At 41.0% G+C, this 22,100-nt stretch overlaps 1 protein-coding gene across 2 annotated transcripts in view; it reads left to right on the top strand.

Annotated features, from left to right (window-relative positions):
• The window catches only part of LOC149248830 (uncharacterized), a 453,527-nt gene extending 432,019 nt beyond the window's left edge, over positions 1-21,508 (top strand). Inside the window, exons 5-6 of one of the 2 annotated variants that reach the window (XM_089458565.1) lie at positions 20,250-20,310; positions 20,495-21,508. In XM_089458565.1, the coding sequence (XP_089314691.1) occupies positions 20,250-20,310; positions 20,495-21,160 (727 nt within the window). In that variant the 3' untranslated portion in view covers positions 21,161-21,508. Of the gene's footprint in view, positions 1-20,249; positions 20,311-20,491 lie in introns of both variants that reach the window. The other variant, XM_089458564.1, reaches the window with a different exon arrangement.
• The last annotated feature ends 592 nt before the right edge of the window (positions 21,509-22,100 follow it).

Genomic DNA, 22,100 nt, shown 5'->3' with positions numbered 1-22,100 from the left:
ATAAGAGGGCCAATGACTGTATAAAGGACAGGTTCTAAATGTTGTCAAGAGAGCTCCAAATACGTTGTCCTAAGTTGGCCCTCATCCGCAACTACAGAGCTGTCATAGTTGTTGTCTATCTAGCCCTTAAGAAGGGTCATGTAGCATTGACAGCGTAGTGATAGGGTGCAGCAATATGATATGATGGGACAGCATAGTAATAGGGTACAGCAGCATGAATGTATTGAAGTGCAGCATGAAGGATACAGGATGTGTATGATGGGTGCAGCATAGTGCACAGTGATGGGTACAACAGTGATTGGTGCAGCATAGTTCACAGTGATGGGTACAGCAGTCATTGGTGCAGCATAGTGCACAGTGATGGGTACAGCAGTGAATAGGTGCAGCATAGTGCATAGTGACAGTCGTGCAGCACAATGATGCATAGTGCAACATGATGATGAAGAGCAACATGTTTGGTACAACATGATGAGTTACAGCTCAGTGATGATGGACATGGTATGATGGTGCAGCATAGTGATAGGTACAGCAAGATGACGGAATCACCTGTGTTTGGATCAGCTACCTCATGTGTCATCTTTTTAGAGAAGATCTCTGCTCTTATTATGACAAGTCAAAATGTTGACTTCTGATGTATATGTATTATCTCTCTCTCTCTCTGCTGAACTATTGAAGAATACATAAGAAGAATTGATCAAGGGTTTCCCCACATTGGGGTTTGTCCCTGGTTGGCGCCACATCTTGTGTCCTCTTGTCTTGGTTTGTTTTCTGCAATTTATGTTTATGTTCTATTTGCATTTTACTATCATGCTAAATGTGATTGCTAATATGGAATTGATATTGAGCTAATATGGAAAATTGAAGTAAATTTGCTATCAGCATAGAACATACCTAAAATTAACATGGTATTAGAGTCGAGGTGAAGGCAAAGCCCAAGCAAGAGTGAAAGAGCAATAATCGAAGATAGTTGGAAAGGACAAAAAAGCTCTATGGGTTCCTCATTCCTCTTCAAATTCACTAAGGGTGAAGTCGAAGTAGAGAATATTATCTGAGTGGCACAGCGGAAGCATTTGATGGCCTACCTAAAGATCACTTCAACGAGAAGTCCGGATCTAAGGGTGGAAGGAAGGGCAGATGCCTTGCTTGCAATAAATTTGGCCATTATGCGAAGGAGTGTCTGAATGGTTGGGACACATCACTTGATGATGATAACAATCATTCCAGGGACATCTTCAATGATCGGAGGAATGACAAGTAATGCAGACCATCAAGGAAATGGTCGACTCTTCAAAGAAAGCAAGGAACTCCAGGTATGAAGAATCAAATGATGTTTCTGATAAGCTAAAGGAGAATTATCTTATATTGGCCCTCTCCACTACTTCTCCTCCAAACTCTTTGGGAATCTGTCTTGTTGATTGTAGTGCTTCAAGGAACTTCATCGGATAGAAGGAAGCTCTCTCTAATTTGGTAGATATGGAAACAATTGTGGGGATTACACTTGGAGTCAATGCCACCTATCCCAGAAAGGGTGTAGGGAATGTTACCCCTCAATTGAATGAGGGTAACACGATTCATTTACAAGAAGTTCTTTATGTCCCTGATCTCAAGAAGAAGCTGGTGTCCATTTCGGCAATGGAAGTCAAAGGTTTCAAGGTGGCATTCATCAATGGAAAGATACGTGTTTGAAAATGGAATTTTCACTGCATCCGCACTGCACCTCCTCTCATCATGCTGCATCTTGCTGCCCACTGTTGCACTGCAACTCAGTTACTGAGAAGTAAGTAACTGATCTCCCAACTGACCTCCCTGTTGGGCTAGAAACACCCACTGATGTTGAAGCTCCCTCTGCCGCTGACAAGTGCTCCCTCTCTCTGACCTCTGCGCTGCTGCAACAACTCCCTTCATCTTGCACCATTGCACACCTCTGTATGCCTTCTTGCACTAGTGCAACACTCCTGTGCCTCTCACACTGTTGCAGCTTGCTAGCTCTGCGCTGTCTCAGGACTCCTACACCATAGCTCTCTCTGCCGCTCCATCTGCATCCGTCTCTACCCACTCAGCCAGTCCTACTACTCCTCGTCGGGGCTCTCGTAGCAAGGTCTAATCCAAGGGGTTGGGTACCTCAAGGATCCTGCCCCTCATTGCCTGTAGTCCTCCTGACTACAGCTCAATGTCTCCCCACTTCTGCTCAAGTGGTGCATGTGCACCCATGGCACAGTCATCATCTGTCAAAATTTCCTTCTCTGCCCGTGCTGGCACTGCCTTAGTCTCGGAAGACTCTCCCTTACTCTTCTTCCTTGGGCACTGGGTCGCATAATGACCCATCTCCCCACAGTGGAAGCACTTGATCTTGGAGAGATCTTTCTTCTTCTGCTTCTCCTGCTTTCCCTCGGATGCTAGGGCCACATCATCCTCCTCCTGCTTGACCTTGATCCCTTTGCTATTGCTACCTGTATTTAACTGCCGTCTGATCTCTTCCTGGCGAAGAGCTGCCCACATCTCATCCCAAGGTAGGAGAGTCCCTCTACCCAGGATGCTTTGGACAAACACTTCCCACTCTTCTGAGACAGCATTCAGGATTGTCCTCACCATAAGCTCCTGATCTGGTGTCTCTCCTATGGCAGTCAACTGATCTTGGTTCTCATTCAGTCCTTCGAGGAAGGAGTCAATCGTTTGACCCTTCTTCATCTGATACAACCTCATCTGATTCTCGAGTAGCATTCTTCTCTGCACAGAAGTATGCTGGTACAAGTTCTTGAGAGCCTCCCACATCTCAACTGTCGTTTCCTTCTCGGCTATATGTGGTACCACATGATCCTTGACCCCATCAAGGATAATGCACTTGGCCCTCACCATCGCCTCTTCGTACCTGTCATTATTATTTGGGTCAACTAGGATAGCTATTGTCTTCAAGGTGAAGTTCTTGACACGATTCCTGTCAAGCACTGATAAGATTTTGGTCTTCCAGACTGCGAAATTCGATGCTCCGTCTAGCCTATCCTGGTCTCTTACCCCATGTAGTGCCATGATGCTCCTCTACTTCCCTCCTGGAAGTTCTTTGTTCAACTTCCCGTTTGGAAGTTCTCTTCTGGACTCCTTCTGAGTCTTGATTTCCCTCCTGGAAATCCTTCTACCGCTTGTTGAGATGCCCCCTACTCTGATCATCTTGTGCAACTGCACTGCTGATCCAGGTTCCTCAACTAGAAACCCTCAGTAACAACTCCTCTGGCCTCGCTCTGTCAGGTACTGTTCTGACTACAATACCTCACAAACTCCACTCTGCAATTTTCCTGCAGCCTTCTAGACCCCAGCAACTGCCTCTTTGTGAACTACGTCAGCCCTTCTCTGCCTCACACTGGCTCTGCACCACCCTAGATGGGTCTACATCAGCCCTAGGATGCCCTGCGTCAGCCCTCTAAACCTCTGCATCAGCAATGCTGGCCTCTCTGAGGCTCTGCGCAGTTCCCAGCTTCTTCTGCGTAGCTCTGGCTGGCTCTGCATCACACTTCCTTGGCTTCTGCGCTGCTAGAAACAGCGTTTGTCACCTCGGGACAGTTGTTTTTTGCTGTTATTGCTCCGCTCGGCTGATGTCTCTTAGTCCTCCTATGATCTGCAATCACGCTCTGATACCATGTTGAAGTTTCTAAGTTTACTTAGCTTAGAAACCCTTCATGCACTTTATCTGATTTATTCCTACCTATTTGTTATTTTTCCTTAACAAGTTATTTACAAAGTAAATACTGAAAATAAACACTAGTGCATGCTCAACATATTACAGATCAGCGACTAAAAGAAACAAGAACAAACACACCACATGACACCATTATTTTTGGAGCAATGTCCCCAAAAAAACCCAATGCGGGAAAATCAGTGCAGCTATTTGAAGGTTTTCTTATTAAGCAATATCAGAGTACAATCTGGGTGCCGAAACTAGCCTACCCAACAGAGAATTTCCTTAGCAGTAATACTTATCTATTTCAGACAAATCTACTAGCTGAAACCCTGGATAATCCTTCCGGCAGCTACTCAGCACCAATCTACCCTTAAAACCCTAGCGTGTACCCAATCTAGACTGCGTCAGCCTCTCCTAGCCCAGCGCTGGCCCTACATTAGCCTATCTTGGCTTGCGTCAGCCCCACGAGGCCTACGTCAGCTCTCTGAGCCTCTAAGTGAGCTACGCTGGACCCTCTAGTGCTCTGCGCAGCACTTAGCTGCCTCTGCATGAACACTCGCTGCTCCTGCGTCTCTCTCTCTGGTTGCTCTGCTGCTATCCCGGCACTATCTCTGCCTCTCTATCTCTCTGTACTCAATGCCCCTCAACTACTCTCCCGATCACTGATTCTATTTCTCTTAGCAAACCTCACTCTAGAGAATGGAATGACTGATCACTCTGGTGTAATCTCCAAGTGACCCTCAATCCTCCTCTTATACTTTTCCCATTGACATCTCAACCGTCGAGATTAAGTCCCTAATCAATAGCTAAGATTAGATCTGGCTTGATCCATGTCTTTTGGACCACTCTAACACAGATTCATATTAATACACATTAATATTTTATTTTCCCAAGTTTAGACTTAGGGACTCCATTAAAAATATTAATTATTTTAATATCTCCTAATCTGTTTAGAATCTGCCCAAACTCTTTCTGGGTATTGGAGATCTCATGTGCCCCAACCTCTCCACCAAATTTCGTGGCTAGAGCACATCCGATGCTACTCCAAATCAAAAGGCAGGATCCTTGAGGAGTCCAACCCATGGATCATTACCTGGATACAAGGGCCTAGAGTATTTAGTAGTAGGATGGATCAGTGGCAATTGATGCAGTCAGAGACCGAGTGGCAGTTGTAGAGACTAGTAGCAATCAAATGTTGGGGAGCGCAGTGCAGAGTTGGCAGCAGTGCAGTTGGCACAGTGCAAAGTCAGCAGCAGAGCAGATCCTTCAATGACAATGTAGATGCTAGTAGCAGTGAAAGACTCAGAGACGGATGCATCATACTGATCACAATTGATTTAGTATTTTGATTGCTTTTCAGTTGCAAATGTTGCAGTTGCAGCAGCAACAGATGAGAGGGAGTTGCAGTGCAAATGCAATGTTGGCGACAGTATGGTAGTGTCAGTAGTAACACAGATGCAGCATATATCAGAGTTGCATAGTGGTTGGTGGGCATTATGGCCAAACATCAACAATGTGACAGGAGATGATGCAGAGACAAGGTGTGCAGCACTAGAACACATTCCTCACTAAGAGGGACTATTAGTTTTTGTGGCATCGGATGTGTTCTAGCCATGAAATTTGGTGGAGCGGCTAGAATACATGAGATCTCCAAAACCAAGAAATCGTTTCTAGAAATTCGGCCTAGAAATGACTTAATTAGATTATTAACCAGTTTTTAAATATTTCCTAAGCCTAAACTTAGGAAATATGGTTAATTAATTAGTATTAATTAATTCAAGGCGAGAATCATCTAGAAACTCACACAGATCGATCCAGAGATGATCCTAGCCATTGATTATGTTTTTATCTTGATCGGTGGTGCTACAACAGAGGATTTTAAGAGGTCGATGTGGTGATGGAGAGGACACCTAAGCAGTTTGATTTCTTGGCAGATCGATTTCCAAAGTAGCAGCAGTCAGTTGTCGAGTGAGCTAGAGATCGAAGCAGTGTGTGAGGGGCAAAGACAATGAGGTCGGAAGAAGTATTCTAGATCCAGTGAGTGGATTAGCAAAGAGGCAGAAGAGCCACAGAGAAACTGACGCAAGGGCAACGCAACAGCTTTTAGAGGCAAGTTCAATTTGTTGAAAGGGAAAGACGTCTTCAGTTCCAAAGGCCGGGAAGGAGTCCCAGAGTGTTGGAGAAGCATTTTCCCAGCCAGCAGAAGGCAGAACAACTTCATCAGAGACCAATCAGAGGCTTGATGTCAAGCAAGTTGCGTAGAGCAGCGCAGAAGGTCAAAGGGCCATGTTTTTGAAGGCAAGTTGTGTCGAAGATTGAGTGTGGGGTGAAGAAATTCCTCACTAGATTTTTGCCAATATTTTTCTCTTTAGGATTGCCAAATTTCGACATCCAGTTGTACTTTGAATTTCTCACTACTGCATAATAATAAAACCCTCAATTGTTGCACCGATTTTCTTGTATTGGGTTTTTCTGGGGACTTTTGTCCAAAAATAATTGTGTTAATTTTGTGTGTGCTAGCATTTCTCAGTTTTCAGCGCATTATTTTTTCCGCATTATTTTATTTGTGAAGGTTGCATTGTGTTTATTTCAATATTTGTCATAGCAAATAAATTGTTAATTAATTAACAATTAGGAGAAATAATACTAGTTGTTGCAATAGGATTTTGGGTTTCGGAATTTTCACAAAATAAACCTGTAAGAGTTTCCACCCCTCATCTTCTTGGGGTTTAGGTTAGAGTTTCCACTTATTTTGTTGTCTTTCTAGTGCCAAGAGATGTGTAGCAAGGAGACTTCAGTTTCAAAGGCTTTTGCTTCTACTTTGTGTTTGTTTATGAAATACCGAACAAAGAGGAAGATTCATTTAACTTTATATTTCTGTCAAGGTTTATGATAAAAAGCATGAGATATATGAAAATTGTCAACCCACCTTTTCTTGTTTTCTTTCCTTATCTTATTGAACCATGTTATCAGTACTTCAACCTTTGGCCTTGTGATATCAAAACCTAGCACCTTAGTGCAAAGCCTCACTAGATGACCTAGGTCCTAGACAATGTGCAACAATGGGAGTGTCACTATTGTCACCGTAGAAGCTACTCCTCTTGTTTTAGTGATGGACACAATCCAACACAAGGGAGGCTTCCCCAATAGATCTTAGGGATCAAATAATCCAATCAAATTAAGCTAAGTTCCCCCTGAGGATTCTATAATGATTTGCCACCAAGAAATAAGGTTAAGCAATTAGGGTTTATGGTGGATTTGTATTTCCAGATTTGAGTTCAAAGGGTCCTATGTCTCTTCTAGAAGCTTAGGTCAACCAATTAAGGTTCAAGGAATGTCTGCAAACACACAAATTTAAGAAATCATCTTTAGCTGAAGTAAAATAGCATGTAAAAGCAGCCATTGCAGCAATGGACTAGTTTATAACAACAATAAATTTAACCCTGAAAATTATGATAATAAAGTGAAAAATGTGAACTAAATTATATGAGTAAACAAGAGTTAAGTACAACAATTTTTTTATGGTTAAAAGGCATTTAACAGCAATTAAAACCCTAGATGTCAGCCCTAATTTATGGCTGCAAAATACACTTGAAATGACACACTTGCTTTTCCAATATATTTCTAACTCAACAACAATAAATGCTGAAAATATATGATTTTGTTGTAATTAAACCCTAATTACCCTAAAACAAGTGAAGAAAATGAATTTTAGAGTTTTAAATTATTGGCACAAGACATAGGATTAGTGTCTTTCTCAACCTAGGGCTAACGTAATCTAGGAAGAACAAACTTGAAAGATTTGGAATAGATTCAAGATGCAAAAGACTTGGCTAAGTCCACTCACATATGCCTAGGTTTTGAATCAAGGCTCTCAATCTTCAAAGATGAGATAAGGGAAGGAGAACACTTGCTACTTCCTCAAAGTCTTGGAAGAAGGGTTTGTTTCAGAAGGATAATGAAAACAAATACCATGCCCCCAACTTGATTAATACCTAATTACCATCATCCATAAACAATAACCAAGATAAAATAAGTCCATTTACTAGGTTTATGATGCATTCATCCAAGCTTCACCATAATCCATCCATGAAAAGAGTTCGAAATCTACATCAGTAAGTATCCAAAGAGAGTCATTCAACTAATGTTCTATAGCAAATTAGAGAAGACGACAAATAATTCAAGAGAAGGATATCTCTCAAGTGTGCAATGATCCAAAGTGAGGTGATTGCTTCTCTATTTATACTAGGGAAACCAAGTGCTTTACATCAAATTAGACTAAAATCCCCTAAAAACATAAAATCCATGATACAAGGTTGCTAGGCCATTAAGCTTACCTCCAAAATAACCTCAAAGATGAAAACACAATGAAAAATGCCCTCAAAAGGTCACACATGTGAGTGTAAAGCCTCAAGAAGAATGATGTCATCTCCAAAAGACATGTCTCTCCTCAAAAGGTGCAACAAATCATCGACAAGGCATGTCTCCTCGTCCAAGGGTCATGCTTTATCATCAAAAGATAACTCCGTCCAAGTCCTCACATCATGCATAAGATACCATGTCATTATATGTGCAACATTCAAGGTTCAAATGATGGAGGAGTGTCTTCGGAAGTATGCCAAGTCATCATGAAGCCCAACACCATCATGAAGTGTCCAATGTCCATCATCAAGTGGAAAGCCCTCCAAAGGGTCTGTGGCAACATCCATGAAGTGCAAGGGAAGCATCATCAATGTCCTCTAAAGTACCATGACAATGCCAATATCATCATCAAGCATAGGCTCAAGGAGGCAAGTAAGACCAACTAACATGCATACAAGAGTCATTGAAGCATAAAACGTGGACCATATCTAATGTTAAAGCCATGTAAGTATATCACATTAAGTATCTTCTTCAAAATTAACTCTAGTTTATGACCTCATACAAGTTGCCAAAATAGGTATGGGAAGCTCATCAGTAACCCCTATTAGGTGTTCCCAACCCCCGAGGGAGAAATAGTTCCTAGGCTGGCCTTCAACTAGTAGGTTTAAGTGATAAGTGATATGGTCATGGGTAGACTATATAAAAAGTGTCATGATCTTATACATGAGTTATGCAAGACCTTTATCCATGAGCTACCTTTTCGCGTTTTAGCGTTTCGCACATGCTCTTTATTTCCTTCTTTTTGCAGTTGCATCAACCTCTGGGCATTTCCAAGCCCCTCTTCTCATTTGATGAGACAAGTAGGGAACCATTATGAGCAACTAACAACAACCAACCCAATAGAGAGGACAATGGAGAAAGGGATAAATGGCAAGTGTTAAGTATGGAAAGATGTGAACACACCATCTCTATCAAGGACTCCTATTCGTGCCCCTCTTGGACAGTGAAAGAAAATCTCCATGGTGGTTACACTGGACTAGAAGGAAAAGATGACCACCATGGTGAAATAAGGCATCAAGTATAACTTCCAAACATCATGATCTATTATCTGACTTCAACCCGTGATCCTTACTTAAATGCCTAAAACATTAAATAAAATCACATTGTGTGAAACAATGGCTAATGTACCTTATGATTGCTAACCCATCTTCATCTGATGAGTATGTTGATCAAGTGAATGGGTTGTCCAATAATTAGTGAGGCATATGAGTGGCTACTATCTGAGGAGTGTGAGGATTCTAGCTCGAAATCTATGTCATGGGAGAAAATTCTCCTATGGTTACTATTGATTTCTGGTAGCATCGGATGTTCTCTAAGTCTCAAAATTTGCAGGGAGGCTTAGACACATGCATTCTCCAATACCCAAAATCGTTTTGGGAAATTCCACCCGAAGACAGTTTTATTAAAATAATTAATTATTTTGAATGGGTCCCTAAGTCTAAACTTAGGAAATTAAAATAATTAATGAGTATTAATGTAACTATGGGTGAAACTTCTAGAAGAAGACGAGGATCAAGCCAAAATAATCTAAACCATTGATTAGAAGTTAATTTGGGCCGTTGGTTGTCCAACAGAAAGATATAAGAACAGGCTTGAGGAGCACTTGGAGAACACACACAGGCGAGATCAGAAGTTCGATTTTTTGAAGCAAAGCAACTGCCGGAGAGATTTTCGATAGTGATCTTTTGCAGTGAGGGGCAGGGATAGTATCCGAAGGGAAATCTTTCCCGGTCGGAGAATACTCAGCAGAGGAGTCAGAGAGAGATCTGGGAGAGGCAGCATAGAGCCAGAAGAGGCTGACGAAGGGCCACGCAGAGGCAACGTAGGCTGACGCGGGGCCACGCAGAGGCAGCGTAGAGCCTTGAGGAAGTCCAAAAATTTGTTGGGGGAGATCGATTTTTGAGCTGGAAGCCTTGGTGTGAGACCGGGAGAGCAAAAGTTAGAATCTCAAAGGAAAATCGATCAGCTGAAGGGGTGACATTGTCCCCAGAGGGTGTGACGTTGGGTTGACGCAATCACTACGCAGAGGCAGCCTAGGGCAACTCATTCAGTGACTGGATCAGCCAGGATTTCCAGTGATAGTGTGAGGTAACCTCACTTATCTTTTTGTCAGTGATATTCTATGTAACTGGATTGTTGGGAAGGCATCTAGAGATTGTATTCAGAAATTATTACTGCATAATAATAAAACCCTCAGAGTTGTTGCGCCGGTTTTCCTACACTGGGTATTTTCCGGGGACATTTGTCCAAAATAATTGTGTAGATGTGTTGTATTTCTTTCTTGTTCAGTTTCTTGTTTCCACTTATAATTTAAATGGTCTAGACTGCAGTGTATTAGTTTCGATATTTATTATAGGAAATAGTAAGTAACTTGATTCAGAAATTAACAAGTAGGAGAAACTTAATCAGTTGCTGCAATAGAAATTTGGGCATCCAAATTTTCACATGGTATTAGAGCTGCAAGTGAAACAAGAGAGCAGTGATGGAAGAGCCCAGCGCTGACGGAAGAAGGGAGTTCGAAATTCCTGCAAGAGGCAGCAATTCAGATCCCTAGAGGGATTGCGTAGTTCAGGCCAGGAAGGCAAGATTTTCGAGGAAGGCCTCTCTCTGAGTCAATCGTTAGAGAGAAAGACTTCCAGATTGAAGTTTGCCAACGTCAGAGGGAGCAGCACAGCAACTTCAGCGAAGAGGCAGTTTCTAGTGGGACGCAGTTTTCTATGGGTAATTGCCGGGCAGAAAGACGTTAGAAGGAAGAAGAGAGACTTGAGGGAATTTCTTCCTCAAAGAATTGATAGCCAGGGAATTCAAATTCTCATCTGTTGAGCAGCAGCAGGAGAGAGGAGGTCATTCGACTTTTTCGATTGGCAGAGATGGCAACCAATGGGTTGAGAGATCAAAATAGGTTGGATGGTGCATCCAACTATGTGATTTGGAAGGCGAGGATGTCATGCCTTCCGAATGAGCATTTTCTCAAGACCTACGTTGACAGCATGGTAGTTGTGCCCGCAGATCCAAATCCGCTCAAGAAGTACAAGGGAGAAATGGCGAAGACAAAGAAAATGATCCTCGACGAAGTGAAGGATCATGTATTCTGTCACATCGTTGGCAAAGGGACTGCCAAGGAGATGTGGGATGCATTGTCGACGATGTATCAAGGATCTTCCGAGCAGCGGAAGATGTACTTGGAGAAGAAGATGAGATCTATACAGATGCAGAAGGAGGAACGTGTTGATTCGTTCCTCACTAAGCATCAGGAGACCCGAGATGAGCTGGCAGCTGTGGGGTCTACACCTCAAGGTTTTGAGATGGTAAGACTGGCCCTAAATTCAATATTTGAGTGGCAAGTCTTTGTCCAGAGCGTCCTGGGCAGGGCGACTTTGCCAAACTGGGATGAAATGTGGGCAGCTCTTAAGCAAGAGTAGCTAAGGAGAGACTTGGTCAAGTGTAAACTTGACGAAAGCAGCAGGGGTGGGTCAAAGCCCAAGGAGGAGGAAGAGAATGCAGCGCTTGCATCCAAGGGGCAGCAGGAGCAACGGAAAAAGAAGAAAGATATTTTGAAGATTAAATGCTTCAGGTGTGGTGAACTTGGTCACTACGCAACACAGTGTCCTCTCAGGAAGAAGGACAAAGATGAGAAGCATGATCCGAAGGTTGCAGCCGCGAAGATCGAGGAGGAGGAGTTCACCATGACAACCCAATCATCTCCAGGAGGGAGGTGGGGTGATTTAGAGTTGTAGTTCGAAAGGACTATAGTTGGGCAGGATCCTTGAGGAGTCCACCTCTTGGATCAATACCTTGCTACGGGAGCCCATAATAGAAGTAGCAGGATGGACCAGTGTCAGTTGATGCAGAGGAGTGTTGGAGTGACAGTTGTAGTGGCTAGTAGCACTAGAGACTGAGAAGCGCAGAGCAGAGGTTAGCAGCAGCGTAGAGGCTTCAGAGGGTTAGCGTAGAGACTAGCAGCAGTCAGACTCCAGCAATGAGATGCATCATACTGAACACCAGTTCAGTAATTTGGGATGCTTTTCTATTGTTGATGCAGTAGTAGCAGCAGTTGGAGAAGGTTGCAGTGCAAATGCAGTTGGCAGTGGCAATGCCAGCAGCAGCACGAACGTAGAATTGAGAGGGAGTTACAGTACAGATGCATTGTTGATAGTAGCAGGGTCAGCAGTAGTACAAATGCAGCATTTGTGCATTAGTTGGTGGAAAGGATGTCAGACATCAGCAGCGCAGAAGGAAATGTTACAGAATAGAGTGATGCTTCAGCAGGGTGCATTGTTAGAGCACATTCCTCACTAAGAGGGAATGTTCATTTCTGGTAGCATCAGATGTGCTATAAGTCTCATTATTTGCAGGGAGGCTTAGACACATGCATTCTCCAATACCCAAAAATCATTTTGGGAAATTCCACCTGGAGATAGTTTTATTAAAATAATTAATTATTGTTAATTGGTCCCTAAGTCTAAACTTAGGAAATTAAATAATTAATGAGTATTAATCTAACTGTGGGTGAAACTTCTAGAAGAAGACGAGGATCAAGCCAAAATAATCTAAGCCATTGATTAGAAGTTAATCTGGGCCGTTGTTTGTCCAACAAAAAGATATAAGAGGCTTGAAGGGCACTTGTAGAACACACAGAGGGGAGATCAGAAGTTCGATTTTCTGAAGCAGAGCAGCTGCGATAGAGATTTTCAATAGTGATCTTTTGCAGTGAGGGAAACGGATAGTACCGAAGGGAAATCTTTCTCGGTCGGAGAATACTCATCAAAGGAGTCAGAGGGAGATCTGGGAGAGGCAGTGCAGAGCCAGAAGAGGTTGACACAGGGCCACGCAGAGGCAGCGCAGAGCCTTGAGAAAATCCGAAAATTTGCTGGGGAGATCGATTTTTGAGCTGGATGTCGGGGTGTGAGACCGGGAGAGTAGAAGTCAGAATCTTAGAGGCAAATCGATCAGCTGAAGGGGTGACGCTGTCCTCAAAGGGTGTGACATTGGGCTAACGCAATGACTACGTAGAGGCAGCCAGGGGCAGCTCATTCAATGGTTGGATCAGCTAGGATTTCCAATGATAGTGTGAGGTAACCTCACTTATCTTTATGTCAGTGATATTATCTGTAACTGGATTGTTGAGAAGGCATCCAGAGATTGTATTCAGAAATTACTACTGCATAATAATAAAACCCTCAGAGTTGTTGCACTGGTTTTCCCACACTGGGTTTTTTCCAGGGACATTTGTGTTGAAGAATCTAGGGTAGTTAGAGTTAGAGTGATTCTTCTTAGCATGATAACTATTTGTGAAGTGTTTCAACTTATTCTTCTTATTCAATCTTCACTTGTTATTATTAGAGTGTGTCTTCTTTAGTTCATCAAATAGCTACCAAAAACAAAGAGACAAGAACACAAAATGTTGGCTTTCTGCCAGGGCCAAAACCTCTCCCTCTTGGAGAGGAAAACGCGCACTAAATTCTTCTTATAGAGATTCCAATTGACGAATACCAAGACCTTGACCCTTGACCTATTAGGCCACTCCAAGACCAAGACACCAATCCTCTCCTTCGTTACTGCTGAGTTCATCATCATCACTGCTGCTTCACCTTCTCTGAGATGTTCATTACAATAACAAGATCATTATTGTTGCCTCTTTGTTAGATCTTCACTGTAGTTTTACTAAGATTATTTCTACATTCTCATCTGTATTGTGTCTTCATCAAACTAAGACCGAGTTCATGACTTCATCCAAATTATACGTCATGCCAAATCATGTTACTGTAGGATCTATTCATCGCAATTGGTGAGATCATTGAGATCCTTTTTGCCACCCTTAATCCGAGACTGTAACTGTGATTATATGATATGTCGAGGGTACACTGCGAGATCACTTAGTGACTGCGTTTAGTTTGTCGAGAGAGCATTGTGAGATCATTTAGATTCGTGATTGCGTTTAGTACATTGAGAGAGCACTGTGACATCACTTAGATCATCCGTTGTGTTTTTTTCCTGCTCAGAGAGCCTTATTGTATTGCCCATCGAAGAAATGAGATTTAGAGATTGTACATATGCTGAGGGTGTATTGCTCCATCCACGACTACAGTGACTACGTTTTATATCACTGCGTTGAAGACTGTGATCATGAGGAGGCCGAGACTGTGATTGTGTTGAGACTGTGATCATAGGAATGCCGAGGCAGTGTATTCTCCTCCTTCACCGAAATAGAGTATCCACCGAGATTTTATGTCAAGATAGTATACTTCAATATGCTCACCAAGACTTATAGAGGAGTTTTGTCCTCTTCCGCAGTTGCAAACACATCCAAAATTCCTTGTCTTTGTGGTGATTCCAACTGCGTATTTATAGGTGTTTATCCATGTATGCAAGCCAACATGAACCAGTGAACCGTTGTGACTTCGTTTTTGAGCTGACTTGACATCTATATATGCTTTGAGGCCGACATGACTATCTTTCACATCATTTAGCTGGCATACTTCTTCTTGAGCTTGTCTTGGAGGATTGTTCTTGTCTTGGAGGGCTACTTGACATTTCTATGGACTTGTATACATTACACATATGCTCAAGAAGAGCTCTTTACACATGTCTTTGACTCTTTGACTTTCCTAGACCTATGGAATGAGCAAGAAACTCATTCTTATAATTTACAAAAATAATATTTCTTTTTCTTGACAAGCACAAAGATCAAAATTACATTTGTAAATACCAAATCTAGTTACACTTTCTTCAACACTCCCTCTTAACTAGGGAGGTATTTATAATGGTACTTGGTCATTCTCAATCTGAAGAATTTCTCATAAGAAAAATTGGATTGGTAACCTCTGTTATAGCATCATAGTAACCAACATTGTTTCCACAGCATGACCTTGACTAACAGCTCTATCTCTTATTAGATCAGAGCACAATGTTGGCGATACCAGTGACTATAGACACCTTCATCATTGTCTCTCAAGTTGTATACCCACCCGGGTGTTCATTGAGTATGCCCTTCTAGGACTATTCTTATCTTGGGTTCCAACCCTCAAAGAATATAGTTCCTCTTGCCTACTCTTGTCTTGGATGCCCTACACATCCTCAAAGAGCATCAGATGCCAGATAATTACCCAATCCTCCATTCTTTCTTCCAAAGTGAAGACAAGAATGTTGTGTCTGTCTCTCTCTCTCAATTGGGGAAGATATGCAAGAAACTTGCTCAAGCTCCCTTTTTATCAGGAACTTGTCAGATCTCCCTCTTAGCTAGGGATTCTTCCATACATCAGCAACTTCTTCTTTGTGGGTTCTTCAGTTGCTTGATTAGCTTCTCTTCTTGATGTCATGAAATTCAGTTGAGCTTCTTCCTTGTAGGGCAAAAGCCATTGATCACTTTCCTTCTTGATTCGTCATGTCATTTCTCTCTTCATGGAAAGCGGCCTTCTTGGTACATATCTAGAACCTTCTTCATATGGCTACTTCTTTTCTCTTCATGCTTCTTTCAGGAGTTTCCATCCATCGCATGAATGCTGGTTGTACTTGTACTTACAACTTTTGTTCTAGTAGCCCTACATGAACTTATCCAGATATTATTCAAGAAATCAAAATATATCATTAAATCAAATCATACCTTACTAGGTGGCTTTTCATCATGACATCTTTCTATAGGTATCAGCATCCTGCATTCATGTTGACACATCTCCTAAAGATATCCATTGTCAAGGGTCTTCATCTTTTCCATTAGAATCTTCATATCTTTTCGGGAGATTTTCTAGTCAAGTCTTCTTGATCTTTTGAATGTTGATCTCCTTCATCAGGTTTGCATATCTCACGATCTCTTCCTTCCTTACTCATTCCATTCCCATGTGCTTTTAATCAAAGTTTCTTAGTTGTGATTAACCACTTCATATATGAGGACATATTATGTTGATTTCATCTAGTGTGTCTTATGTCTTCTTGCATCCTTTCAGAGGAGGAGATTGATCATGCTTCTCAAGATAGAAGCAGTGGTCCCAGTTACCTGCAACCATATGACATGACATTATAATATTAAACACATGCATACATACCTTATTTTACCTTCAGGTCATCGAGGCTTCTTCCAGCAGCGTCCTTGATTGAAAATATCTTCAATCCCTTGATCCGCTTCATGTCATCACACCATCATCTCATGGAATCCATAAGTTGGAGTTCTTGTTGAAACAATTGCTTTCTCTCTAGATTAGTGAACCCTACGATGAGGATTCCATCAGAGGATTTTGAGGATCTTGTATATCCCCATCTGGCAGATGTTTCCCTTTTGTATGATGAGCCTTGTCCTAGATGACTCTTTCCTTCAATGTCCACTGAGTTTTCCAAGAGATATATCCTTCATGTTTTGTTTGTCATAAATTTTGTCCTTCATGATTCCCATGGTGATGTCAGAAGATCTTGTTTCTAATGCTTCCATGATGCCATGATGCATCTTATCATCATTGTCACATCTTATAATGGAAGCTTAGGATAGGACCCTTTTGCGAGGGATACCATCTTACTTATAGGAGAGATTTGTTACTCCCTCTTTTCTTGGCCCTTTTCTTCAGCTTCCTTCATCTATTTGGTGATATGAGCTTCCAAAATCTTTCCATAGCATTGAGTCTTAGCTATACTTATTATGTCTTGCTTGAGGACCAACATTGTCTTTCCTTTCTGCACATTGTTGAGTTCTTTTATTCTCCAATACTTTTGCCATCAACTTGTCTTTCGCCATCTTTTACTTTCGTGTAGATCAGATATCATGTGACCTTCTTTATCGCACCTTAAGAGAATGAGTTTATCATCTACATCACTTTGATGTCTCCAATATTGCAATGTGAGGGGATCTTTCATAAATATCCCTTTTCATAAATTTAGAGGAGACCTTTTGATGACTTCAGCTACTTAGAGGACGATGTCTATCCTTCTCCTTCATTCAAGGAATCTTGATAACCCATCCAATTCATAGATGTCCTTGCAATCATGAAGTCATTTAACCAAACATGAATGTAGAATGAATAGACACTTACTTATCATGTGAAGATGAAATCTTCACCTTGATCACTTTGATGCTGGTTGAAGAAGATGTATGAGGGCTTCTTCTTGGGTGATCTTCTTTCAAATGAGAAAGCAAGGGTGCTCCTTTTGATGAAGATGATTTGCTTCTTCCTCAGATGATCTTCTTCAAGGAAATGATCCTTGCTTTTATAACCTTGAAGATGATGACAATGATTTTTCTTCTTCAATATGCTTTGCCTTCTTTTGTAGATCAGGATTGCTGCTAGGGTTTCAACTTTCTCCAAGCTTCATTTTGAAATTCTTCAAGCTATCTTGTTTTGTAGACATCTTGATGAGGGTCTTGGTGGCCTTTTGATGATGACAATGGAGACACAAGTTCTTGCTGTTGTAGAGTGTTGTTGTAGATTGCTAGGGTTTGATCAAGATCAGGGTTTGTTTCTTTAATGCAGATCTTGATGTCCTTCAGCTTGCTTTGATGCCCTGCTAGAAACTCGATCCTTCAAATGTCTCTTTTTTTCCCTTGCTTTCACTGTAACCATAGCTCTAATACCATGTTGAAGAATCTAGGGCAGTTAGAGTTAGAGTGATTCTTCTTAGCATGATAACTATTTGTGAAGTGTTTCAACTTATTCTTCTTGTTCAATATTCACTTGTTATTATTAGAGTGTGTATTCTTTAGTTCATCAAATAGCTACCAAAAACAAAGAGACAAGAACACAAGATGTTGGCATTCTGCCCGCACTAAATTCTTCTTATAGAGATTCTAGTTGCCGAATGCCAAGACCTTGACCCTTGACCTATTAGGCCACTCCAAGACCAAGACACCAATCCTCTCCTTCGTTACTGCTGAGATCATCATCATCACTGCTGCTTCACCTTCTCTGAGATATTCATTACAATAACGAGATCATTACTGTTGCCTCTTTGTTAGATCTTCACTGTAGTTTTACTGAGATTATTTCTGCATTCTCATCTGTAATTATGTCTTCATCAAACTGAGACTGAGTTCATGACTTCATCCAAATTGTATGTCATGCCAAATCGTGTTACTGTAGGATCTATTCATCGCAATTGGTGAGATCATTGAGATCCTTTTTGCCACCCTTAATCCGAGACTGTAACTGTGATTATATGATATGTCGAGGGTACACTGCAAGATCACTTAGTGACTGCGTTTAGTTTGTCGAGAGAGCACTGTGAGATCATTTAGATTCGTGATTGTGTTTAGTACATTGAGAGAGCACTGTGACATCACTTAGATCATCCATTGTGTTTTCTGCCTGCTCAGAGATCCTTATTGTATTACCCATCGAAGAACTGAGATCTAGAGATTGTACATATGCCGAGGGTGTATTGCTCCATCCACGATTACAGTGACTGCATTTTATATCACTGTGTTGAAGACTGTGATCATGAGGAGGCCGAGACTGTGATTGCGTTGAGACTGTGATCACAGGAATGCCGAGGCAGTGTATTCTCCTCCTTCACCGAGACAGAGTATCCACCGAGATCATATGCCAAGATACTATACTTCGCTGTGCTCACCGAGACTTATAGAGGAGTTCTGTCCTCTTCTGCAGTTGCAGACACTTATCCGAAATTCCTTGTCTCTGTGGTGACTCCAGCTGCGTATTTATAGGTGTTTATCCATGTATGCAAGCCGACATGAACCAGTGAACCGTTGTGACTTCATTTTTGAGCCGACTTGACATCTATATATGCTTTGAGGCCAACATGACTGTCTTTCACATCGTTTAGCTGGCAGACTTCTTCTTGAGCTTGTCTTGGAGGGCTACTTGACATTTCTATGAACTTGTATACATTACACATGCTCAAGAAGAGCTCTTTACACATGTCTTTGACTCTTTGACTTTCTTAGACCTATGGAATGAGCAAGAAACTCATTCTTATAATTTACAAAAATAATATTTACTTTTCTTGACAAGTACAAAGATCAAAATTACATTTGTAAATACCGAACCTAGTTACTTTTTCTTCAACAATTTGTCCAAAAATAACTGTGTAGATGTGTTGTATTTCTTTCTTGTCCAGTTTTTTGTTTCCACTTATAATTTAAATGGTGTAGACTGCAGTGTATTAGTTTCGATATTTACTGTAGGAAACAGTAAGTAACTTGATTCTGAAATTAAGAAGTAGGATAAACTTAATCAGTTGCTGCAGTAGAAATTTGGGCATCCAAATTTTCACAGTTACCCCTGTATATACATGGGTAACAGGTCTCTTATTTGTGTTACCAATTTCTAACAAACTTTTAGAGTTTGCCCTAGTGATCAACTAATTTTAATTTCTTCTGTTATGGCCTTCTGAATTCCACTATTCAATCTAAAGTTTCTTCCAAGAATGTAATCATCTATAGGTGGAGTAAGCATTGATAATTACCAGTTTGAGAGCTGCATTATCTCTTGGAGGTTGTTGGGAGATGTGTGCCTCACATATCTCCATTAGAGAAGTTCACTGATACTCCTTTTCTCTAGGTCTTACGCATTTTGGAGCAAAGATTCCATAAGTAATTGCTAACACGAAAGGTCCTCTTCCATCCAGGTAGAAAATATCAGTTATTTTCTTGCATCGGTTCAAGACAGTTCTTGATAAAATTGTAATATTAGTTTTTGAGAAGGTTGAGCTTGGCCACGTTAACTGTCTTCCCAAGTGTCTAGTCACATTTGCTTATAGAAACTCCCAAGGCTCATTTAAATTTCACATAAGGATAACTAGATTGACTATTCCAGTTATTGTTCCCAGTTTACATTCCTATTAAAGAATGTCAGGGCTGTTAACATTGTAAAACCAAGTATACCCTTCAGTTTAATAGAAATATCTTCTTCGATGCATCTGAAAGGAAACTATAGGTGAAGAGTGCAGTCTGCACTTTTGCATGTGTTAAACTTGAATAATATTAAAAAAACTACAAGATGGAGAAAATTACTACAAGGTTTAACATAGTAATAAGAATAATTGCTCTCTTACCATCAGAATTGGAAATTTCATTGTAATATTTATTGTAAAACAATAGTGATGGTGAATATAGAATGTGTTATAAATTTGACTGCTTTCATTTATTGCCATACAGTATACAATTTTCTGTAGACTTAGTTGGATTTACAAAGCACGTTTCCCAAATTTGCAGGTCAGACGAGGATGCTCAAGGGGAGGAATTGTTTCATCCATACCCAATGTTTTATGCAGGAGTGAGAATGTCATCCTTCTTCTGGATATTATCAAGAAATTCAATATTTTGTCTATTGATTTTTATTGCTTTATCTTTTGAAGTTTATTCTTCAATGAATATTTATCAAGACAATTTATTTATAAAGATGAAAAACTGTTTGAGGTGGAGTTAACACACCTGGACCTTGATTTGTACTTCAGCAGGCTATGATGAATGCACCCTTTCTGCCAGGAAATGAAATTTCGGCATTGGGAAAAGCTTCTGGAAAACGACAACCTCCTTTGCTTCTTAGCAAACCCAATAATATGTCAGAGCAGGCAGTTTACTTGCCCCCTATTTCAGCAAGGTCTATGTCATCAGCACAATTTGGACCATTAGGCTTCCCTCATGTTCCAGTGCCATCTGGAGCTACCCTCCCTCCTCCTCGACATCCCCCACTCCCGTCTGCACCTTTGCCCACCTCTGAATTTGCAACCTCCAATGTTGCCATTAGTGCAAGCATTCCCTCTTGTACTGTTCCATTTCCCCATCCACCTTATGCTATGTTCCCTCCTTATATGCTCCAACGTCCACCAAATGGGTTTCCGCCTGTGCCAATGTGGCATATTGTAAATGCTTATCCTCCCAGTATATATCCTTCCTCTTCGTTTGGATATCAATCCTTTGCACCATCTTCACAGTATGGATCTCATGCCTCACAACCTTATTACAATCAACCCATTTTCTGTCCTTCCTCTTCTAATGTAAAGGAGGGAATGGGCAAGAAGGTTGATGAGTTAGATGAGTTAAACAGTGATTCAGAATGTAGTTCAAGTGAAGTAGATGAAAAATGTAATGAAGCTAATATGTCAGAGATCAAGGTGGTGTAGAATGTTGAGCCGATACATACAACAATGACTTAAGTTGTTGTATAAACTGAAGTTTTAGGGGTACTTGCCCCATATACAAAAAATGGTCAAGATCCATTGCAATGAAGAGTTCAACTGATCTGGTCAAATTGGAATGACTCTCTCTCTCGCTCTCTCTCATACACAAACACATACAGGCACAAAACACACATAACCACATACATGCACAAATAATGTTATTTCACCCTTTACAATGTGCTATCACCCCTTGGATTTGATTTTGATTGAGGTTGAAAATGTCTGCAGTTTTGAGCAAAAAACACCAACTCTTCTTTGTAAGCTGAAGCCTCAAATATGTTCCTTATAGAAAGCTCTTCATATGAGTCTTGATTCAATAATTTATTGGTGGTTTTGTCTCCTCTTATGCTTCTTATTGGATATTTCTTTCTGGAATTCTTATGACTTGCTGCATGCACCTGATAATTTCTGGAGTGCAGCAGATATGGTTGACCTTGGACTTTGGGTTGCCTGATTGCAAACCAGTGTCTGGGAATCACTTTTGCTGCTTATATTTGAATTATGTAATGCCAACCTTAAAAGGAAGATAGAGATGCTGTATTACAATGTTCACCTGAATGTGTCCATGTCTTAGCATGGAAACATTGAGGTATCTTGAAACTTACAAATCATTGTTCCTTGACACTCACATCCTGAAGGGTGGATAATATCCAGTTTATATCACTGAAGGTACAGGGATATTATGTTTGATTGCAACCTTCTTAATTTATTATCATTGCTGAATTCAGAAGCTCGGTGTTTGTGCTAGTATTGGGTTTGGGTTGGAAACGTAGTATTTAACTTTATAATCAACTTCAGTTCAGCTGCAGTGGTGCAAATCCCCTCAGTTTTGAATGTCCAAACATGCGTTTGCCACATTTATAATGAAGTTTATCAGATATTC

This window comes from Pinus tabuliformis, chromosome 7, assembly GCF_031772625.1.
Source record: "Pinus tabuliformis cultivar Carrire ecotype Pingquan chromosome 7, CPIR1, whole genome shotgun sequence".
Taxonomy (NCBI): Eukaryota; Viridiplantae; Streptophyta; class Pinopsida; order Pinales; family Pinaceae; genus Pinus; species Pinus tabuliformis.
The sequence above is the reverse complement of the archived record's forward strand: the minus strand, read 5'-3'. Positions and strand labels throughout refer to the sequence as shown.